Genomic DNA, 24678 nt, shown 5'->3' with positions numbered 1-24678 from the left:
CTCTGTTTTGGATTCGTGCAGGACACAGACTTGATAACACAGGGATGATTTAATTACTGCCAAGCAGTGCTTGCACAGAGTCGAGGCCTTTTCTGCTCCCTATCCCACCCCACCAGTGAGGAAGCTCGAGGTGCACAAGGAGTTGTGAGGGAACACAGCCAGGATAGGTGATGTCAACTACCAAAGGAATATTCCATAACCTACACATGATGCCATGCACAGTATATGAAGCAGTGGAAAAAAGGAGGAAGATGAAGACCTTTGGAATGATAGTATTTGTATTCTCAAGTCACTATGATGCATGATGGAGCCCTGATATCCTGGGGACGTCTGAACACCTGCCTGCCCATGGGAAATGGTGGATGAATTCCTGGTTTTGCTTTGCTTGTATGTGTGGCTTTTGCTTTACCTGTTAAACTGTCTTTATCTCAACCAACAAGATTTCTCTCTTTTACCCTCCTGATTCTCTTCCCCATCCCATGAGGGGAGTGAGCAACTGGCTGTGAGGGGCTTAGCTGCCAGCTGGGGTCAAACCATGACAGATGCCTTCTCATTTCTGTCTGCCTTCCATGAAGGAAAAGTGGCCACGGGAATGAGTTGACACTACTAGATCTTCTACACTGTGTAAAAACTGAGTGGCTTGATGAATGTGAAGTAGCCACCTTTCGAATCAATCACTGCTGTGATTTGACTTTGCTGGGGGACTGCAGTTGCACTGATTCTGAAAAGTAAAGTTACAAACTCAGCTATGATTATGACAGAGCTACTTACACCTTAATGCACAGGTCTCCTCCTTCCCTTATTTCTGATGAATAGGAGCCCGTGTACAGCAGAATGACCATATGTATAATCTGCCACACCATTTGATGCGCATTAGTGCTTTGAGATGTGTGTAAATAAATGTACTGGCCATTTAAGCATAAGCTCCTTTTGAGGTCATTCTGCAGACTGGCAGTTCCAAAAACATCTCCCCAAAGGTTCACTGTTTCAGATAAATTTAGGAATGAACTGTGCATAATTTTCAAGCAAAAGGACTGTCAGGAATTAATAATTTAATGTTCTCATTTTTCCAGTCAGGCACATGTATTAAAAAAAAAAATCTCTCTTGTCATATTCCAAAGTAGTTTAGATTCCCTGAATGTAAAGGCGTTTAACACAGAAGACTGAAAATTTAAATGCATTTACTGAAACAAGCATTTCACATATTTAGAACACCCGTGACAGAATCCTTTTGCAGTAACATAATATTTTTCAAGTATTTAATATGCTGCTTATAAACTAGTATTATGAAAACCCAGATTTTTGCTAGATTTGTTCTGTAAGAATGTTATTTGGTAATGCACATGCCTTTCATCTCTTTCTGAATAAATACCTCCTTGTCTCCACTGGTGCAGAAACCAGACAGTTTGAATTACTGTTTACAACATTGTTTTAAGCCTGTATGAATAGTATTGATAGATGATCCTGTTTTACTGATTTCTCAAAATGTCATAGTTGGAATATTTGTATCTATTAAAAAGATACTCCAAAAACCTTCACCCTTTCCCTACCGAAAGAACTAAGTTTCAGAATACAGAAAAAACCTATCAGTCTTTTCACTCCAGTTTATTACTTGTAGCAATATTAGTGCTTCCATTTAAATGTATTTGCATGCAGGCATGTACAGTCTTGTTTTTCAACATAATAATTCACAGTTCTTATATAGAGATTATGGATAGCCCCAACTTCAACACACCAGGTCACAGATTAGGATGTATTTCCTCCCTTCCCTTCTCATTTTAAAATATTTCTGTAACATAAGAAAGATACTTCAGTAGAGTTCTCAATTTTAATTTATTTCAAGTATTTCACTATTCATTCAACTTGTGTCACCTACCATTGAAACCTGATTAGAAGAGATGGTGTGTCATGAAAGAAGGAAACACAGCTGTGGTCTTTCCAGGGAACAGGTAAACGTCAGATTAAGTTACACGGGCCTGAGTATTTTGAGAAATTTATAGCTTTAACCACCACAGGATTACTTTGAAGCAATTAGCTTTTGACAAACAAATGAATATTTCCATCACTTTTCTGGAGAACGCATTCATAGCTAGGAATGAAATGTTAGATGTAGCAAAAACCACTGCAATGAGAGCAAATGCAAGGCAGAGCTTCCATCTCAGTCAGGGAAAGGAATGTGAAGAGTCAAAAGATGCTGCTCTTAACCCTTGTTCCTATGTGTGGTTCCAAAACTTCTCTTCTTACAGTTTATGACAATAGTACAGATTATATCTGACTGCCTTCTGCCACACTGTAACAGCAGATGATGCTTCTGATTTCAGATTAGGAAGTCTTGTTTCAGTCTGATAGCAGAAACAAAAACTATTTACTAGTATGTATTTAATAATGTAGTGAAGGATTCCAGTGAGGTTTACCTTTACAGTTCTTTTTCTGTATAGGTTTTCTTAATCCCTGACATGACAATTTCCAATTCAGTGCTGCCTTCTATTATTCATATACATCACAGCTTTCATATACATCGTCAATTCTTGGTACATTTATCTGCACCAGTAGTGAGAAAGACCAGCAGAAGGGCTTAAAAGGGACAGCAGGAGAGGAAACAGCAAAAAAAGCAGATCTGGTCTTAAACTCTGCATTTCTGAAACTCATTTTTTTATGGACCAAACTTTACAGGAACTTTGTTATTAAGCAGGCATATATTTTAATACATGCAACCATTTACAACAGCCACACCAAGCCTTTCAATAGAGAGAATATGCATATGATTATTTTTTACACGAAATTACTAGAAAGGCAGAACTGAGAGAAAAAGGTTGATAGTTCCAACAAAAATCTGGGGCAAAGATTCAAACAAGGTCGTCTGGTCAAAATTATTGTAGAATTATTTAATGCATTAGTAAAATTTTATATACTGCTAAAACCTTTGCAGAAGGGAAAAACCATTCATAGGGAGGCAATTTCTATATAATACTTCTGAAAATAAAATGTGGAAAGCCAGAAAGCTAGTAATGCCTCAAGTGGTTGTAAATGTCTTGCTTTTGGGTAGATATATTACTTACCTAAGCATAATCTGAACATTGTAGCAATACTATAAATGTTAACATATTTACAAGCTCAGGAAGTGGGGCCATGCAAACCCCATGAGGTTCAACAAGGCCAAGTGCAGGGTCCTGCACCGAGTCAGGGCAATGCATGCTATAAATACAGGCTGGAGGACAAATGGATTGAGAACAGCCCTGCAGAGCAGGACCTATGAGTCCCGGAGGACGAAAATCTGGACATGAACAGGCAATAGGCTCTTCCAGCCCAGAAACTCAACTGTATTCTGGGCTGCATCCAAAGCAGCGTGGCCAGCAGGTAGGGAAGGGTTCTACTTCTCTACTCCACTGAGGTGAGACCCCACCTGGAGTGCTGCACCCAGCTAAGGAGTCCTCAGCACAGGAAAGTCATGGACCTGTTGCAGCAGGTCCAGAGAAAGGAGATGAAGGTGATTACAGGGATTTCTCCTATAACAAAAGTCTGAGATAGTTGGGGCTGTCCAGCCCGGAGAAGAGAGGGCTCCAGGGAGACCTTGTTGTGGCCTTCCAGTGTCTAAAGACCAACAAGAAAGATCGAGACAAACTTTTTATTAGGGTCTGTAGTGATACAACAAGGGGTAATGGTTCTAAACTGAAACAGGATAGATTCAGACTAGATATAAGAAAAAAATTTTTCACAATGAGGGTTGTGAAAGTTTGCCCTGAGAGGTGGTAGCTGCCCCTTCCTTGCAAATATTCAAGGTCAGGTGGCATGAGGCTCTGAGTAACCTGATGTAATTGAAGATGTCCCTACTTACAGCATGGGGGTTTGACTAGATGACCTTTAAATGTCCCTTCCAACTCAAACTACTCTATGATTCGCGGAGTCTGTGATCTGTATTTGCATATATGATCTTTATGTACTTATGAATGTATCTTTACTATTTCTTAAAGGCAACTTTCCGACTTGGGACCAACCATGCTGTTTTGGTACTCACCCAACAGCCCTGATAAAAGTACATTTCTCAGTTATGCAACATTCAGTCACATTTCATATCGTGATTAACCCTTTCAAAACTTCAGAGAATTCTTTTAGAGAATATTTCCCATGCAGAAACAGATAAGCAGTCTTTAGAATATCATATTTTACTTCCAGCCATGCCAGATAAATGCCCCACATATCAAATTCAGTAAATAACAACATAATAAATCTGTTTTCTTCTACTTATTCATTGTAATTACAGTGGTTAATCCAGAATATGCAATTGTTTATTTTATGAAGGGCATATCTAAACATGGCAAATGATACAAAATATGTAAAATTCACTCTTCTCCTTTCTGGTAATTCTGTAACATATTATAATTAAAAATACTATTTTTTCCTTTTTTTCCTCTATATATCGAAGTAATTTCTAAGTGGCATACCTTGGCAAACACAATGATCACAAACTGCCTGTGTAACATTCCAATATTCCATGGATAGTTGTACATAGCTGTCACACCATTTTTTACAAAATATTATGAAATCATTTACATTAACCTAGCATAAGTGGAGACATCTACCTTGTAAGAAAAAAAAACACAAAAAAGAGAATAGAGCACAAAGTTAACATCAAGATGAAAATACAGCAGAGCAAATCACTTAAGTGCTGAAGAACTATGGTTTACACACTGTGACTTTCAAACTGAAGACTGGTTCCCATAATTATCCTATTAAAAATTAATTTTATAAAATCCTGTATTATTGATTTCAGTGTCAATTTTAGGTCTCCACATTTTCCAGCATGGGTAAGATCCAAATAATGGTAGCGACGACTGAAAAAGCAGCTTCAGGCTCAGCCTACAGAAACAGGCTGTTATTTCCCACTGCTTGGGAACAGGGAAAGAATTTGGGGCTGCACAGCAAGAATACTGACACTATTGCTTGTAGAGAGCACAACAATATTTAGCTTGTACATGTCCATTTCCCTGCCTTTCTGTATGTGCAGTTCTGAACTAAAATCTATTCTGAATGAAAAAGCCAAACCCCATGAATGTTGTTGCATCGTCGAACAGTGAGTACCTAAACAGCATCTCAGTAACAACCCCCTGATCAGGAAATCAAGGGAACAACATGAATCTATTTAAAAGGGCTCCAAACAAACACAAATGTGATAATATGGTCACTGAGCATATTATGCCTCTTCTCCTATGACAAGACTTAAAGATACAATTCATCAAGGCATATTTTCCTGAAAATTCTGCATTTTGTAAAGAAAAATTTTAGAAAACAGCCCAGCCACAATTTTCATAGGTAAGTCCTATCTAAGGAAGTTTACCTTCTGACAAGGTCACTACTGCAAAACCAACTGAGACAAAAAGAGCAATAACCCAGCGACTAACACCACACCCAAAGCTAGCAGTGAGGGTTACTCATGAAAATACTTTGCGAAGAAGCTGGGCTGTTCTGAAAGCCAAAATTATTCTAGCATGAATTCTGATCCATTAAAATTACTTAACCTGCTACCACAAGTGATTTTGAGCTGCCCTACTAAAAGCTAGTATTATTCTTCTCTCGCAGAAATGAAGTCCTAAGAGAATGAATCCTCATTAGAAAATGTCTGCTCAGTAAAGAAGAACGAGCTAAGCAATCACATCCATTTTAATATTATTTGATGTGACATACCTAACATTTTAATCAGCAGTGCATCGCTGCAGCAAAAAAGGTGAGTGAAATTCTGGGATGTATCCACAGGGGTGTTACTTGCTGAGGCAAAGATGTGATCATCCCACTTGACTCAGCACTTCCCAGGCTTCACCCGGACTCTGTGTCCAGTTCTGTCCCCGCAATTCAAGCCAGACACAGACTGGAGAGGGTCCAAAGGAGAGGCATGAAGATGGCCAAAGGGTTGCAAGACCTGCTCTATGAGGAAAGAGTGAAGGAGGTTGGTCTTTTCTCTCTAGAGAAGGGAAGGCTCAAGAAGACTCTCATCCCAGTATGCCAGTACTTAAAGGGCAGCTACGAAGAGGACACAGCCTCTCTCTCCACAACACAGGGAAGTCAGAGGGCAACAAGTAACAGTTTGTCAGCTAAAGAAAGAAATTTTTTACTTGATCAATTACTAGAACAACTCCATAGATGTGGCAGAGCTCCCATCACTGGAGGTTTGCAGGTTGTGCTCAGACAGGATGCTAGATAATCTCTATGCTCCCCTTCCCATGGCCTCCTTGGACCAGAAGGTCATCTGAGATCCTTCCAACCTGGACTACTCTCTGCTTCTATGATACATTGATGTTCATGTGACCTTTCTTTTAATACTATCTGAAGTCTTCTATTGCAGGTGCTAATTAAAAGACAACTCTTCAAATGAAATATGCAAGTCTGCTCTCATTAACACATATCTCATTTGCAGCTCAGTGGATTCCAAGTGCTACTGGCTTATTACACTGCTTTTCAATTTGTTATTTAAACGATCTTTAAGCATTCCCTCCTCTAAAATTATGGGGTTTTAACATACATATTATAAACTTTGCCCTTTTTATATCTCACTGAAGAAATGGAGCTGTTGAACACCAATTATAATACTATTTTCACTGCACATTACATCTCAAGTTAGCCAATGTAATCTGAGTTCATTATTGTATCGTAAAACAGTGTTACTGAGATACTTTTCAAATCATGACCAAAAGAATACAGAAGCCTAGCAATCTCAAAACCACATATTGATTAAATTTACTTTTTAATTAGGTTGTTGGTCTGCTAAAGGAAAATAAAGGAGAATCAGCTTTCCATCAAGTCTAAATTACTTTTTTTTTTTAAACAGGCTCATTCTACATTCATTCTAAAGTGTTAATTAAGATGTGCATATCTATAGTGGCAATTACTTGGAATGAGATATGGACAACATACACATAACCCATGAAAAAATGGTATTTTACAATTAGCTCTACATCAAAAGGGGAAAAAACATGCATTTTGAATGAGTGTGAATTTTAAAACAGAAAACATTTATTGTTTTGTCACATTCATACCTTGAAACAAAAAAAAATAAAATAAATCAAAACATTTTTCTACAAAGTGAAGTTTTCAGAATTACATTTAAGACTTATTAGCTTCCTCCTATATAATTATGTAGAAACTTAAGAGTAACCACTACATTGATAGAAAGCGAATACTTTTAATATCCACTCACAACTTATAGAAGATTTTCCTAAGACTGAATCTCAAAAGGAAATAAAAATAACGTAATTTTTTTCTTCCATTTCCATTTTAAGATTCCATCAAATGGAAAAAACACATTTAGAGCAACACTAGATAAATGAAAGACATATTTTATGAGAATGGCCTATACACAACAATATAGGCGGACAGTGTCAATTAAATTATTTTACCAGAAATTATTTTATTTACAGGACAAACCCATAGTTACCTGCCAGTCAGAAAACAAAAAAGTAGATTAGATAAACATGAATGATGGTTGCAGTCAGTACAGAATACTGAAATGCCCACTATATTAGGTTTTACAAGGTATTAGTCAGCTGTAGTCTGACAGTTGACCATTCTTTTAACTGATACAGGAATTGTATTACATGTATTTTACAGATACATAATTCAGATGACCTCAGCATTTTCATTAAAAAGTACACTGGTACCATAAACAATGAAATACTACAATCCACGAGGCCTTTGAAGACCGCTTTGATAACTTCTCCTTCCCACAGGATCTCATTACTCTCCCTAGCAAAACATAAGTACCGATATACCCACATCCCATTGGCATTTTTCCTTTATAGTTTTAAATCAAGCATGCACTCTATGGTTTTCAAATTAATCTTTCAGTAATCACAGAAAAAATAAAAGTGTATCTATTACAATATAAAGTACATATCTATGTTTGATTTAAAACCAATTATGTATTGCTTACCAAGTCCTAAAAGGTCAATAGTGGGTTCTGATGACTTTTTTGGACTTGCTTTAGTTTCTGATTGCTGATCCTCTTTCTTCTGTGGCTTGCAAAGGAAAAAAAATAAACACAAGTAACATGTCTGAAAAGATTCAGTGTTTAAAAATTCTCATTGAAGACATTGCTTCAGTATCAGAAGTCAAAGTCCTTTTCCTTATTTGTTTATCATAATGAATTTGATTTGTAATGAAGTATGTAGCAGTTCTAGTCCAAAGGGACATGGCACATGACTTTAAAAAAAAATTGCTGTACTTTCATGGATATGTAGTAAATTTTAAAATAAATTTAAGTTTGAGGATAGCTTAAAGTAAACTTAACTCTTAAACTGAACCACTGCATATCATGCAGCAGGCAAAAAGCTGTCTATAATTTATCAAATAATTTCAGCAAGCAAACTACACAGTTCTGTAGCATTAATGAGAAAGAAATAAAGCTTTTGAAAGCTTAGATTTAAAAATTAGCAGCATACTAATGATATCAATTTGCCTTTCTGCAAAGAACATCTGCAGAACACGCAGAATTTACAGATGCTGAGTACCAATGCACACAATCTGAGTTCCTGACCTTTCCTTTATAAACCTGAATGCTAATAACAGCATTCTTGTCCTTCTGAAAAGGGAACTCCTAGTCTTTTCTTGCCTAGAGACTTCTAAATATATGATGGTATTGATGTGAAATTTGATTAAGAAAATTACTTCATAAATCTGTTTATAGTTCTTCTCACACCAGTATCAGGCTGATCCCCTGAATCCATCAAAACATCAATTTCTAAAATGAATATCAACTGGTTAATAGTAGTGCCATATGCATTTCTTCATGTGCATTTAATGTGCCTTTGCTCCACACTTGTCACAGAAACCCGCAGCAGACTGGTTGATCAATGGGTACAGCCTTAACTAGAGAAGATTACCCAGTAACAGTGGCAGGACACTGTCAGGCTGGGCACTGGGCTGACACCAACAGAATCTGCTTCACTCACACCTTTATCACATACATAACGTGGCTATCACAGGGTTACTGAGACTCCTGAGGTTGCTGAAGTCATTGAATCTTAGTATTTAGCATTAGGAAACCTTTAAAATTCAACAGAATCGTATAAAGATCTGTTTTAGGTAATCCTTCACTTCTTCCTCTCCTGCAAAAGGGGGTAGAGTGAGGAGCTTGGTGTTTGTAAAGAACAGTGAGGAAAAAACTTCAAGAGTATTCAAAGGCAGCACAAGTGAACAGAAGCCTGTTACACTACAGACACTCCTCTTGCATGAGCAAATCCCCACTAAAAACCTTCAGCAAAGAGCTCCTATTAACTGAACTCCATTCCTGCAGCTACCGTGAACAGGCATCATCTCACATAACCTGACCCTTGCTAATCTCTCAGATATATACTTGCTCCCTCTTGCCAAAAAACCTTAGGTTGACTTTACATATCTTGCTTAAGATCCAGCTGTTTGGAAAAGAGCCTGATGAAAAAACAGTCCATGAATTCCCTGGTTCTATACTGTATTATAAATTTCAACATTGCATTTACAATCTGGAGCATAGCACATTGATTCCAAATGCTCAAAAAGAGTATTGTTATTGAAAGTAAACCATGACAGCATATCAAGGATTTTTTTTAAGTGACAATTCAAAATTAAGTTTTCCACAACTGACCATATCTCAGTAAATATGCCATAAACCAACAGCCATAAACCAATAAAATTATTATTATAAACATGAATCAGAATTAACAGTGAGTACATCAGAACAGATTGGGCCATAAAACCTTGAACTTTTGAGTTTTCTCCATCTCTGTAAAACACTATGGGTCACAGAAGCTGTAAAAAGAAGCATTTCTGACATACTCCTTTATTTCATGAAACCAGCTTTTTTTCCTTTTGCTTAAACAGCTCAAAAATTCTGAATATAGAATGGTTTCTTTTAACTGAAAAGAAAAACTGTTAGAATCATATTAAATGTGCAAATTTTCATTACACTGTATTAGATTTCTGATAACTACCTAAAATCACAAGTTTGAAATAAGTTAAAGCTTGACAGGTTAGTTTTGAATGCAAACTTTTCACAGAAGTCAAACACTTACGCATACATTAATAAGAACTGTAGAGAAAGAGTTCAAATAGAACTTTCTTTTATTTGGTACTTATTACTGTGGCAAATTAATCTCATTATCTAAACTAAAAATTTAAAAATACGGGAGGAATAATCTACTTAGGTCCTCTGCTTTGTCAAATAAACATTTTCAATAAATATTAAATGCATGTTTCTGTTTCATCACTCTCTAAATAAGAAAGGCAATGATGATACAAGGTATAAAAATATGAATTTCTATAAAAATATTATCCCTTACGATGCCCTTTTCCAATATCATAACTATTATTTCTTGATAAAAGTTTCTGTCCTATTTTGCTCCCCTTGCCAGTATGTATACTACTAGATTTTAAGGTTACTTCATAGTTAATTACTTTAAGAAAAGCTGCAAAATTATTTTCAAGCTCATTAGTACATCAAATATTTCTCGCCATTAATACTGCATTTGTTTCCTTGGTGAAGATTTTCTCCTTAAAGCACTATTCAACATTTTTGCAACTACACAGCTTTCACCAATACTGTAACCTTCAGTCTGAAATATGAAAAAACACATTAGTCACCTAATATTTACCCATAATTCATCTGTATAACAGCAGACACACAAAGCAATCTGGAAAAGAAATCTTCCTCTTGAATTTTACCTGCAAAATTATTTTGTTCCCCCCCTTCTCCCACCATAACAAGCACAGTTTCCTGGAATTTCCTATCCTCCCATCTGAGATTTCAATCAATTCTGTAATTTGCTATGCCTTTATTTCTGTTCAAGATGCTTCATGGCACACAGGAGAGCTTTTGTGCAGAAGACATTTGTTTGGTGCTTAAGGTCTGCCATGAATTGCAGATAGAGAGGGACTTCTCTGAAGTCACCCGCACTTAGGCATAAATTAGGTAAGGCTGGCACCAGTAGGATGAACAAGAACAAGGAACTTGATGCACACAATTACTCTCAAGAATACCTAAATGACCCTCATTACCATGCTGCTTCTTGAGAGGGTCTTGTTCTCTGTCCAGTCCCATGGATTCTGCACTGTGGTCCACCTGAAGTTTGTATAGCGAAAAGCAATGGCTTACTTCAGTGCTCTGCAGCACAGATCATGCCATATCTATGGGTTGAGGAGAGAATTTCAACATATCTCTCCCAGCCCATATAATTCTGGCATAAAGAAGGCATTGAAACTTTTGGACAATAACAAAAAGGAAGTAACACTGGAGTCACTAGAAAATTTTATTACAAACCATAAAGAGAAATGTGATGTTTAATTTCTTTTTAGCAGTTTTGCCCCAGTGGGACTCATTTATGACTAAATGTTATGTAGACAGTGGCCTTTCAAGATGTTAAGTACTGTACTCAGTGAGCACAGAAGTGTGCAACAGGAAAAAAACCTGCATAACAAGGCAGTGACATTTCTTAAACTTGCTGTTTAATTTAGTGTTGTGTTTTATCTCAAAAATACCACATTTCGTAGAGATGCAAGGTAGCATCACAAATGCTTGGGAGTCTTGTTTCACTAAGATTCATCTCAGTTTCTATTACTAGTCTCCTTGACTCCCACAGCAATTATTTTTAAGTATTGACACCAGTACTAGATAACTTATTCCTTGTTATGCCCTTTGGAATAAGACCGCAGTAAAAATAGGAGATTCGGCAGCATTAGGTAAACTAAAAATAGCATCAAGAATCTGATATGAAAAGGGCAAGTAGAAGGAACAGGTACATAATTTTGTGCACTTATATTCAAGTGGAGCCTTCAAGGTTACTGGGGCTACTATTTTTTTATTACATTCAAGACTGTCTTAGTAATATATGTGGGCTTAGTGAATGAAGTACATGGTTATAACATTTGCTAGATATATTTACTTCAGGTCATGTATTAGCAGCTTCTCATTCAAAATCATTTTTATACTGCTAGTACATTCTTCTGAAATACCGTCCTTGCAAACAGCAGAACATCAAGACATCTTTGATTATGCAGGCCTTACATGGCCATTTTTCACAGCTGTCATTAATGGCCACTTACATTACCCTTCAGGGTTCTTCTCATGCTGGAGACCTACTGAAAGCAAGCAATGTCCATGGCCTTCAATTATTCTGAGATTATTGAAAACAGTTTGTTTGCAAATATCACTGAAAGAAACTGAAGCCAGAACAAGCTTCCAGGGAGCTGATTCTTTTACATCCTCCATATGATCAGCTTACTTTCTAGCATGACTTGGACTTTTTTACCTAAAAAAACTTGAGTCCTTGTAATGAAAAGAGCCACAAAGCCTAATTTAAGCCTTCATTCAGTAGGTATTAGATACTTTGGCCAAATTAAGGAGGCAAATAAAGAATTAACTTTGCAACCCCTTACAAATATTTTCACCTATAAAGCACATCTTTTCAGTACAGGAGCGACACACTCATTACTCAGATCCAGTATGGGCACTATAAATGTCTGCAATCCTGTAGGTGACAGGTAACTGGGATACAATAATCTTTCATTGTTTTATTTTTCAATGCTGTCCTTTTCATCTGGCACTCTTCTTATGCTCTTCTGTCAGTCCTTTCTTCAGGGGCAAGAAGCAAGACCCAGGGAACAACTGGTTGTTCAGTCTCACCTCAATACTTAGGACGGCGATAGAACAACTAACCTGGAAACCAATTACAGGCACATGAAGAACAAGAATGTTCATGGGAGGAATCAGCGTGGCTTCATCAAGAGGAAGTCACGCTTGACCAAACCAACAACTTTTGACAGTGTGATGACTGGCTTGGAAGACAAGGCAGAACATCACAGGGCATCTCCTTTTACTTCAATGAGGTTTTTTGATGGTATTGATAACTGATAAAGGTGCCATCATGGAAACAATTCCCTCTTCAAGCTCCTGCTCTCATTTAATTCTTAGTATCCAGTGAGGAATGACTCCCAATTTTATACCCAAATCAAGAGATGTCTTAATCCTGTCTGCTGTACATCTACAAAACCATAATGTGACAATATGGTGCTAATGACACATGTGTAAGTAGTCCTTGGTCATCCTTCAGTATCTAAAAAGCAAATATTTAAAAATATTTATGAACTCCTCATAACTTTACCTCTACTAAAATGAACAACTGAGAAATTACATCTATACATAAGAAGTAGCATTTCTTTCCTATTTAACTAAAATGGAAATGCAGAAATGAGTATTTGGACCTTCACCTAATTTCCCACACACTGTCACTGTAAATCAACTAGCTTGAAATTATTAGATAGAAATTTATGTTGGTAATTTCCATATACTTCCACAGTGCCTTGTAATCAACTGCATTGTTCTGTGATAAGAAACCACCACAAACAAAATCCAAAAGCAGGCAACAAATGGAGAAGACCACATCACCTCTAACTGATCGGATTTTAACGCAACTAAGTGCAAAAGCCTACTTTAATCTCACACTGAGGTGATGCCTTCATTAGTGGAAGCTGCACCAGCCAATCTTCTTCTAATTCACAGAGATACTGTCTTTGATTTAATTCATCTTGCTCATTTCCCAACATCAGAAAATGGCAGAGTTAGTCTCTTATCAGTCTTGTTCATCTACCCAATATGAGCTCTAAGATTTTAAGGTAATTTCCAATCTATGAGACTTTGATGGAAAAGCTACAAAAAATTGTACCTAAGTTTGAGGTTTATTTTGCTGCAGTTCTGACTGGGTCCTTAAAGATGAGAAGAACTCCATTGTCAAAAACTTCCCAATTTACACAGAATGAGGAAGTTTTCCATTCCATCAGGAAAGAGCATCTTTTAACTCAGCAACCTGCATTTAATGTTGCATTACTATGCCACCCTCCTTTAGTCTTTCTTTACTAATTTTGTGCAACAACAGAAGTTATCTGAGGTTTAATTTTTAAAAAATGGGTAAGAACACCAGGTTAAGCCAGCCAAAAAAAAAAAGTCTCTGCTATGTCTCAAATTAAAAAACAAAGCTACATTTTATAGAAAACATTATTGGCCTTTACTGAGCTCTCACAATGTATTGTCCTCAATATACTACTAGTTACACTATTCCAGTTCAACCTAATTTATGTGAAATACTTGTCTTGCATTAAATGAAATCAGCAATTAAATAAATCAGCAAGTAACAGTCTTAAGTACTTTATTCACACCTTAAGTTCTACAGTTGATTTTACAGACTTGTTTCTCTCTTTTATATGTTACTCTAAAGCAAATTATTAGTGAATAAAGATGTTCCTTTGACAAGGACAGGGGAACTGTAGGCACTTTATACTGTGTATTTTTCAAACTAATTGCCTGTATGGGTCTGGCTGGGATGGAGCTCACATTCTTCACAGCAGTCGATACAATGCTATACTTTGGATTTGTGGCTACAACACTGTTGATAACACACCAATGTTTTGGCTGTTGCTGTGTGGTGATACTTGCACAACTGCATCATTTTAGTTTTGACAGTTTTGCACGATTATATTTCTTGTTTTGCTAATCTAAGCAAGCCAACCTCCAAGCACCTCGTTAAGTACATCCAAGGACTACAACCACTTTCTTTTCCCTTTTTCTGGCACTCTATAGACTTTGTCAAACCGATACAAGGATCACACGATTCAAGTGAATCAACCTATACACAAACCTCCTCCAACAAGTAACAGTGAATTCCTAATTCAGTTTTCCCATTGAAGCTCAGTGTACACAAGCCTCAAAGATCTGAATCCGAGTATTACAGCTTTGCAGTTGACTCATCCAAAGGTAAACTCCAAGTCCCTGGAATGGGCAGCAATGCTTTCTCACAGAAACTTGGACTGCAAGTCTGCAGGAGATGGGATTGTTAAGAAAACTGAGTAACACCTGAAGCATATGTCACATACTGTAGAAAGTCCAGTGTGTCAGTGGGGTATTTCATCAAATTTTCTTCAACCAGCTATTTTTGGAGATAACCATTAAATGAATGATTCATTCTGCCTCAGAAAAAGAGGAAAAAAAAATGAAAGCATTGCCTAGTCAATTCTGTTCCTCTGTACAAAGATTATAGTACAACACATAGGATGTTGCCTGTAGGGGATATGGTTATATATGGGCAAGACAAAAAGGAGGATCAGTACCATCATGACCTATTAAATTCACATACATAACAGGATGCTAAGAGTTCTATAGCTGCTGCAACTGATGCTCCCTTACTGCAAAACAGGCTTGTCCTTTCCCAGCTTTCAGCACCATGCCCAAACACATCTGGCTATTAGGTGCACAAGATGGGCAGGGAAAGACTAGAGGGAAGTAGAAAGCTTCACACCAGCTTGCTTTGTTGACAGAACAGACAACATACATGAGGTCTTCTGATAAGTGCCACACTTTGAACGATAAAACAGTAAGAATATTCAGATCTAGCATCAAATACATTGTTCTGCAGTCAAACACACTGCCTTTTTAAAATTACTATTGTAGTAAAATAGGAAAATAATACAAGTTAGTTAAATGAGTAAGGACACTGGTATCCTTCCAGAACATTGTTTAATATGATCATACATTCCAGGGCCTATGGTCTAAATTTATGGGTTACTTTTCTCCACATCCCTGTTCCCCAGAATACTCTCCTCTAGCAGGCAGCTGAGGACATTCTGCACTGGAATTAACAGTGGTGAACAAAGTTTTTTGGTGAGGCCTGGTTCAATAGTGCCAGCACACAGTGAAAATACTGTGACTATTTTTCTTTATAAATGGGAGATTCAAGTTTCCATTTTCTGCTTCTGTAACCTTATGCGAGGAGTTATCATCATACGTACTGATTTTAAGGGTTTAACAGTTCTAAAAGACATGACAACCCAGTAAAAATGTAAAACACACCAAATACTTTTAAAACAAGCAAAATTTTGCCAAATTCACTACTGCAAGATGATAATTTAAATAATTTAGCATATTTCAACACCAGCATTTAGGATTATCGTTGGCCTTATTCTAATTTACACTGTGTGAGAGCATTTAGAGGCATAGCATACATAGTGCAGGACATAGTGCAAGCCACCTGATTAAGAGCTCTAAAGTAGAAAAACACACCAGTCAGAGCAGTCATAAGTTACTAATCTAAAAATCTCTCCTACTCTCAAGCAAGATATCAGTCACTGATGTCAAAAATCTGATTCATCGGCTGTCCAGTCCACTTATCTGATCGCATATTCCTTCACATTTTTTCCACAATTTTCCACTTTAATGAAAAATTAATATGAATCTAGAACTCAGTCTGTTTAAAACACCTCTGACTACCAATGGATTTCTAATTCATATTCCCTACCTTAACTACAAGACGCCATATAAAGGCTGAAGGTTCATCAAATAATTTTGTGAAAGGCACTTCTAGCTTACTTAAAAGCAATTTCCAGTTTACTCAATAGAGCTCATATATGCTTCTATGGTTACTGAACAAAAGCTCTCCTTTGCTCTTAATACATAGGAATTGTATGCCTGGTGCATAAAGCAACTGGATTCCTTCCCTCTTCATTACCTGCTTGCAAATAACTTGCAGGAGAGCATAAACATTTGAGAATTACCATATAAGAAATTAATGTCAGTAATTTACTATATCTTGCAATAGGTTTGTAGATATGATTTTTCCTGACACGCTCTAAAAAGTTTAGTCTATATCCATTTACAACATTACTCACATAGGCACATCCTAGAATTTTTAAAGAATACTTTTATGGCTTTCATACTTGATCTTAAAATAACTAAAAACAAATCTTTTCATAACATGTAACTTAAATGGCATTAAAGATGAAATGCGATATTTTGTTTACCCTCCTATAAAATATCAGCACTTGTTTTTTCAGACTTGCAACTAAAGATGAGGAAATTTAGAAATCAGACTAATTCTTCAGAACTGAGGATACTTTTACCAAGTGATGAACTCCTGTTTTGCCTAAGTAACAAAAAAGCCAGAAAACCATTGTACTATAACAAGTAAAACTGTGGCAATATCATTATGAAGTTGTATAGACTACAGCAACTCTGCAAACTCTGAAGCATTTCTTATCAAGAGAAAAACCCTGCATGTCAGCAACAACAAAAAAGTCACCATTCTTATTTATCAGACTAGAATTACCTTGAAACAAAGAGCTAAGCCAAGGAGAAAATGTAGATTTATTATTTAAGAGTCTACTGTGATTATTTCAGTGAATCACTGACATTGAACTACTCACACTTACCTGGGTAAGCCTATTTAAGGCATTCACACTAAGCAAACCACAAAAACCAAATTGGCTTTTGTTGTTGTTAAATATGATTCTGTATACATGAAGGTCCTTCAGTCAAAACACATACCCAAAGGAAAACTTTTAAAAGTGGTCCTTAATCTACTTCTTCACTTTAAAAACTGGATATGTGGATTTCATTAGATTTTTCAAAGTTAGAGCAAGATACTTGAGCAAAATTATGTAAAATGCATTATATCTTTAGTCATTTGAATTAAAAATTTCATGGCAGAAATAACAAACCCTCTATCATAATCTTATTCCATTAATAGGATTTTATCTGGGTCTAGGCTAATAAACTAATCATTTCTGTGAAAATGGATTAAGACTATTCCTTTGTTCTTACTTATTGACCAAGTAGTACTAACATTGTTTTTTAACTGAATTTAAAATGTTAGCTCAGGTCTCATTTACTTCAGTCAATGTATTCCAAGAAGGCTTAAAACACTTTGTCTTGTACTTAGCTGAATTGGTTTAGCTCCTTTCTAATGCATCAGACAATCTCAGAGGCCCTTTTACCTTGCTCAAAACGATGTATGAACCATGTAGAAGCACAATTTCCTAAAATTAAGTTGGCTTTCTTTTTATACTTACTGCTGAGACTACAGCAAAGTATCAGAGATAAATCCTTATTCTTATATTCATGTAATCTATATAATAACAGCCACATTTGAAATAATAGTTCTACAAATTCAGATTCAAATATAGTAGGTTTTTAAAGAGGAAAAGTTCAGAATGGGGTCTGAAAAAACAGGAAAATCTCTTTTTCACAAGTTTGATACTTGAAAAAAGCATCAAAAGATACCAAGATGATTGCCAAGTAATGGTCACAACAAGTGTAGCAATTTGAGGCTGAGCTCGGGATGGGAAGACACAATCTGAGTGCAGAGGTATTCAAGTGTTTCAGAGACTCTGGGGCAAAGACTTGAGCAGAGTTTCCCACAGCTGTAAATCTTTAAAATTACTGCATTTGAGCCCAAATGCAAGGACCTGTTTACAAGGACACAAAAGGCAGAGAAAAGGCTGTTTATCGACCCTTTTCCTATTTTGTATTATCTTGTCATGGAACTTGATTTAGATAAAATGGAAGAATTCTGCTTTTAATCCAATCTGGGGTTTGCATCTTATAGAAGAAATCACTATGAAGCAGAAAACCAAGACAGATCCATCTTACAGCTAATCCAGTGTCCCTTTATGAGATCTATAAGTCAGGTTAGGGTCAAAGTATTTTAATAGGCCTCAGTTTGCAAGCTGTGAAATGCAATAAACATGGTTTATATTTTTGTAAGTTGTTTTTAATACACCTTCAGTTTTCAAATCACATATTATAGTTATATGAACTCAGCTTACACATTTCTACTCAATTTCTATTGCACTCATTAGCTCCAGCAAGATTACAATAATGCAGCTATATTAGTTCCAGTTTCTCATTAAACTATTTCCTTTTATAACTTTCCTTTCAAAAACCATTCAAGTAATACATAACCCAACATAATTGTACCCAATCAGAACTAAAGGGCATTTATTTGCAATTCTTTCTTCACATATTTCCGGACAAGAATGAGCTGTTTCAGGCATGGCAACTGATTGAGCTCACAGTAAAAAAACAATCAAAGAAATCCCTATTCCTGAAGGTATGTATGTTTCTCAGTCTTTTCTTTAACTATAACAAAGTGGGCTTTTTTTCTGAAAAATGCTTTTACCATGAAATTTCATTCAATATCAAGATCCTACACCCTTGGTCAGCAATCAGCTCATAGCTTAGAACTTTCTAGGTGCTTGTATCTTACTCATTGCTTAGTCCAGCATGAAATGTGCTACCTGTTGACACATGAGGGTGATCACAGTACGTTTGTCTCTGGCAGCTGGTGTTAGACATGCTGCCTTTGCAAATAGCTGGCTTCTAGATATTGGTCTCTGCAGGTGTGACTCTCAAATTCCTTAGGCCTGCAGCCTCTTTCTCGTGGCCAGCACCAGCCTCTTACCCCACTTGTCTGGTAGCTGACCTTTAAGTTTGCAAGTGTTCACACAGAGGCATAGAAGACACAATGCACTCATGCTCACTGGCTGCAAACAGCATTTGGCAAGAACACAGAACAGCCTGCAGAGATCAAGCAAAGGCTCAGACAATCCTACTGCCCAGCAACCTGCCCAACTACTAGCACGTACGTGACTGCCCCTTTTTATCCCCTTCCCCCCTGCTTCCTCGTGATTGTTACACCCCAATCCACCTTGATTTACGTATTCCCTGGTTTGGTCTCTGTCACATAAACATCCCATAATAAGCTGCCTACAATACTCTCTGTCCCATCCCCAAATTCTTTTCTCTCTGCATCCCACAACAACATCCTATACCCTATTATGCAATCACCCCTCACATGCCTAGTATTCCTGGGAGAGAATCTTTTTCCTTGAGCCACCTCACCACTTTCCTTCTATGTACCAGATACAAATCACTGGCTCTCTTTTTACTGATTACTCCACTTCGCCTCCTGTTGTTGTTCATCTGATTCTTACAGTCTTTATGTTTTAGTCAGTCTTACAACATCACACTGAATATTGTTTCATATAAACAACCTCTGAGTTAGGACATTTTGCTCAGTGTTGGGCTCATACTCTGTGCTAGTATCGTTTCTATCATTATCACAAACAGTATACTACAAACACTTTATGAAGTCCAAGCATACTATTTCTCTAGAGATACATTTGAAAAAGCCTCTCAGCTCCACAGAAGTTCAATCTTCTCAGTGACAGCTAATCAGACTGAAATAGCCCCACAGATTTATTTTTCTTACTTCTGTATCAGCTTGTTGCTTTCTTTAACTACTAGAGAAGTTAGGAGAGAGCTGATCAGTACTTTATCATCCTCATGTACATACACATAATTCTGTTTCACAAATGCAGAACTTAGTGAGAGGGAGAAATGTTTAATAAATACTTATGCATCATTAGCTACATTAGTTTCTTCTGCCAGTCAGGGTATTTTTTCCTCATTTTTGTTCTCATTTCAAAGTTAATCACTTTGAAACAATTACTTTAAAAGCTAAGTAATTTTAACCTATCATATGCAATATCGAAATGGATTTCTCTTTTCTTGGGCAAGCTCCATTTTCTGTGTCCTCATCCTCCATACCATCACAATCTTTAACATGAACTATCAATAAGGACTGCAGCCTTCATCTCAACTGGAAATAAGTCAAACTTCTTTCTGCTTCTAATCCTCCAGTTTAAATAAATGTGAACCTATATGAAATTTCTGTGTATTCTGAAACAGACTATTTAAACCATCCTTACAAAATGTAAAAGCCTTTCACAGCTTTTATCTTTACAGCTTCAAAGCCTTTTATCTTCACAGCTTTAAAGATGCCAAAGATTTAAAACTGGCTCTTCAGAGTGATATTACAAGGCCTCTGATTTGTTTGTTCAGTCATTCATTTCAACATTTATGCTAAGATTTAGCTCAACCTGTTTCATTGACACTAAAAGAATCCACTTTTAAACCAAGGAAAAAGATACACTGATATCTACTTAGAGTGTAAACTGAGAGTTAGACAGGTAAGATAAAAATTCTGTATGTTCTCTTGAGCAGAAGCCACCCTTGTTACTACAGTGTAAAATACACTTTCTGTCAAGAGACAAGCCTGCAGGACCTTACTCTGACATGAAGTTCAATATTCGCAAGTTGAGAGACAATACTTGCTGAGCAGAGGCAGGACGGATTTATTTTGTAACAGTACAGTGGCATACCTGGTGACCAACCTCAGAAGTGCCCCATTTTCTTTTCGCTGCAGGTACCAATTGCATAAAGTAAATTCAATTCAAGTAAAATTGAAGCACAAGATCCAGTTGCAATTCTTTTTTCAACAGAGCCAAGAGGCAATTCATTGCAGACTGGTTAACATATCTGACTGATATATGTAAGGAATTTAGCATTAAAGAATTGCCAGTTATTTGAACAACTAGGCAACTGGTAACTTAATTTGGCATCATAGTTATCACCAGACAAAATTATCTACAGTGAGAAACTGGCCAATTTCCTTCTAATTGTGTTGAAAGACCCTGCTTCTATCTTCTCTTGCTTCTACCTCTACCACAGCTACACTGCTATTTTCCAACCACCTTTGAGTTAATTATGAAGACATAATTATGCAACAGTATGAATGCCAGAGTCATAAAAGGTTCCATGCTACTATTCTAGTGCCGAAAGCAACTACTGAATTGCAATAAATTCAACAGTCCAAAGAAATATTCTTTTTAGCAAAAAGGAGTACAATGAATATCTATGTCAACTATGAATTTAAACTGGAAGACCCACAAAGTTGTTGCACAACACTAGAAGATTGCTGAAACATCTTATGGCATATTATTATTATTATTATTGTTGTTGTTGTTATTGTTATTATTATCATCATCATCCATTTAAAGCTTAAGCTCATGCTGGAGACTTAATCTTGTCAGTGACATTTAAAATGATTTTTTATGAAAAGTAAGTCAGTATCTTTACTCTTCAGTGTGATTTGCACATCTGATAGGATTTCCCACCATGCCATTGCCCTATCTTGATGGTAACACACCAGAGTGAGATTAAGCACGTTTTAGCTTAAGCATGGTAAAATGAAACAGAGCACACAAAAGCACTTGATTGCTTTGCTCATGCTCCAATACTTGCATTATTTTAGGAAAACAAAGGAAGGCTATTATTCAAAGCGAGATAAGATTATTATTTTGAGTGACATTATTTAAATTAAAGTCTTTCTCCTCTTATCAGCTTCATCTTATCCAATCCTTATCCTTCTTTACATTCAGTTCCATGTCTCAGTACCACTTAGGTAAATGCATCGTGCATTGTGTTCCTGCACATTTGACTGATTGTACATAATCTTCTAACCAGTACTGTAATTTTTATAGAACTTCTTAGATGAAATTATATATTTGCAGTTTTAATCATGCATGGTCCTGTGGTTTCAAATGTCTCAGAATATCTTTTTTCTAAAGACAGCATCCACTGATGAGTAGGGCTGATTTAGCACGTGCTTGCTTAATTGTGTCCACCTAATTTCGTTCAATAGACAAATGAGCTTATGTAATGTTGTCTTAATTGTCTCAAAGTCACCAGGAAAAAAGATGAAGCTTATCATAAGCTGAAAATGCCATCTGTCAATAACTGTTATCAACTGAAACCCAAGGCATGTTTTGAACCTGCATGGAGCAAAAGTGCAACAGAAGATCAATTACAAGTAAGAAAACTTAAAAGAGCTTTCTTTTAAAAACAGTTTGGCATGTTAAACGAAGGCAATTTAAGCAAAGCAGCCCCTACTAGCTTTTTCTCATTGTTTTTAGATTATACTTGCACAGAAATTTTAAAATTTGCTTTAAAATACTGTTCTGCTGCAGACCAGAGTTGACAGGATCAAGCTGATACAGCAAACACACACGAGGCTGAAGAAAAAAACAGTGATACCCTCCCTGAACATTGACTCTTTTTCCAACATTAAAAAAATAAAAACTTTTCTTCTTTTTTTCTGACAAAAAAGGGGGTTCTTTCATTGCTTCTACCTGCAATATCTGTTTCTTAATTTCTTTGTCTACGACTGCAACTATGTAATAAGAGCCATGACAGATTAATTTCATTAAGAAAGACTATTTTTCATGGCAATCCTCAAACAGAAGAAGTCCTTTGTTACCTGCAAAAGGAATGAATAGCACCGTTTCGGGAAGAATCTAATTTGATTTACTTTCCTCCAGATTAGCATTAAAAATAACCAAAGAACCCAAACCAATCTGATCTCTTCTGTAAGACTGAGAAGGTATGATTAGAAACGTAAAACCAGGCTGGGAGAGGTCCACAAAGTAAAATGCAGACTTAAAACTCTTCACCCTTAGTGGACTTAGGAGGCAGGGAAACAGGTCTTATCACATACTCCTAAATCCTGAGCTTTAATTCTTATCTGCTTAGTCTGAATTTATGAAAACAAGGACTAAGATTATAAATAAGACTATGTATTCAACCAGAGAACAAAACAGGTTTCTATTTTTCTGTTTCCATGATACACATGATTTTTTAAAATTACTATTTAAAGTGATATTTCATTTTATATAAAAATCAAAAGGAAAAGGTGTTTTAAAAAGAAATCAGGCAAATAATGCTAAGATGCATAGGGAAATGTTATTATCAACTGTTCAAGTGATTTAGCAAATTATCAACAATAAAGTATAAAACCAAAGAAAACATTTAGAATATTTATAATGGGATTCTGCATTTAAATGATCATTCAGTTCAATATTTGTGAATCCACTTATTCCTGTAAGTTAAAAGTAAACACTTAAATAGATCACTTTCACCAAACTGTTGTTCGGGTGGACACCAAATACTCTGCAGTCTTTCATTTCCCCCATACATTCTTACAGTGCTACTCAGTTTTAAAGAAGTGAAGAACACTAAAGCACTATTTGCTCCAACTCATTTCTCCTTGTACAAAATTATTAGGATGATAACTTGTAATAATTTGAATAAGCAAATTATATCCCAGGGAAATAAGGGGGACTGATAGTTCTTCTTGCCTTAGTTGTCCAGGCAGGTTGATTTTTGTGGGAGTTTTAGCTGTCTTTGGGGGAAAACAAACACATCATCCTAACAAGCTATGTGAAGTTCTTCCTATTTGGTTAAATGAGTATTTGACATATTGTTTTTCCTATATGAAGGGGAAAAGCTGCTAGCATGACTTGTCCCCACTTTTGAGAGGTTCTCCAGTACATTTCTAAATGCAAACAAACCAATGTCTGTACCTGTGTAATACAGGCCATCTGGTGCTGCCTGGTACTAGCTGACTCCAAGGCAGCAGCTCACTGTTACTGCCAAGTTTAATCTGTCAATTTAGTCTTCATTTTGGGGAAGAAAAACAGCATTTGATATACTACCGTTGAAAAATAACCTCCAACTGACTCAGTCCTGTCACTTGAAATAAATTTATACAAAAACAAGAGCCAGTTTCAAATTCAAAATGCAATAAAATAAAACAAACTAACTCACAGTGTCATACTGAACTTCAGTTAATCAAGTGTAACTGCTGCAGTCCTTCTGAACCATTCATCATCCTGATATATTCAGCAGAATGAAAAAATCTTTACCTTGTGTTGATATTAGTTTGCAAATGCACAAGTACTTAGTGAAAAAAAAGTAGTTCATTCTTTACACCCTAACCACTTAACTTTACTGTCCCAGTACAACACAATCTTGTCTTAAAGGGGTTTACTTCCATAACTTAGATGGTCCTCAACATGCAGCATTTTACAGCCAAAACATCACAGTATTTTCATGACAGTACTCAACTCATGTGAAACCTCTAAAGAGTGGAGAAAGCCACACAGCGCTGAACCCAAACACTTTCAAAGCATTCAGTGTCACAGACTTAGTTGAAC

General features: G+C 36.4%; 1 protein-coding gene across 4 annotated transcripts in view; it reads right to left on the bottom strand.

Annotated features, from left to right (window-relative positions):
- Window positions 1-24678, bottom strand: part of SMAP1 (small ArfGAP 1) — a 90741-nt gene that overhangs the window by 14333 nt on the left and 51730 nt on the right. For 2 of the 4 annotated variants that reach the window (XM_063389448.1, XM_063389450.1), the window contains one exon: window positions 7922-8000. In XM_063389448.1, the coding sequence (XP_063245518.1) occupies window positions 7922-8000 (79 nt within the window). Of the gene's footprint in view, window positions 1-7921; window positions 8007-24678 lie in introns of all 4 variants that reach the window. The other 2 variants (XM_063389447.1, XM_063389449.1) reach the window with 1 other exon arrangement.

Source organism: Prinia subflava, chromosome 2, assembly GCF_021018805.1.
Source record: "Prinia subflava isolate CZ2003 ecotype Zambia chromosome 2, Cam_Psub_1.2, whole genome shotgun sequence".
NCBI lineage: Eukaryota > Metazoa > Chordata > Aves > Passeriformes > Cisticolidae > Prinia > Prinia subflava.
This window is presented reverse-complemented; position numbering and strand designations above follow the sequence as displayed.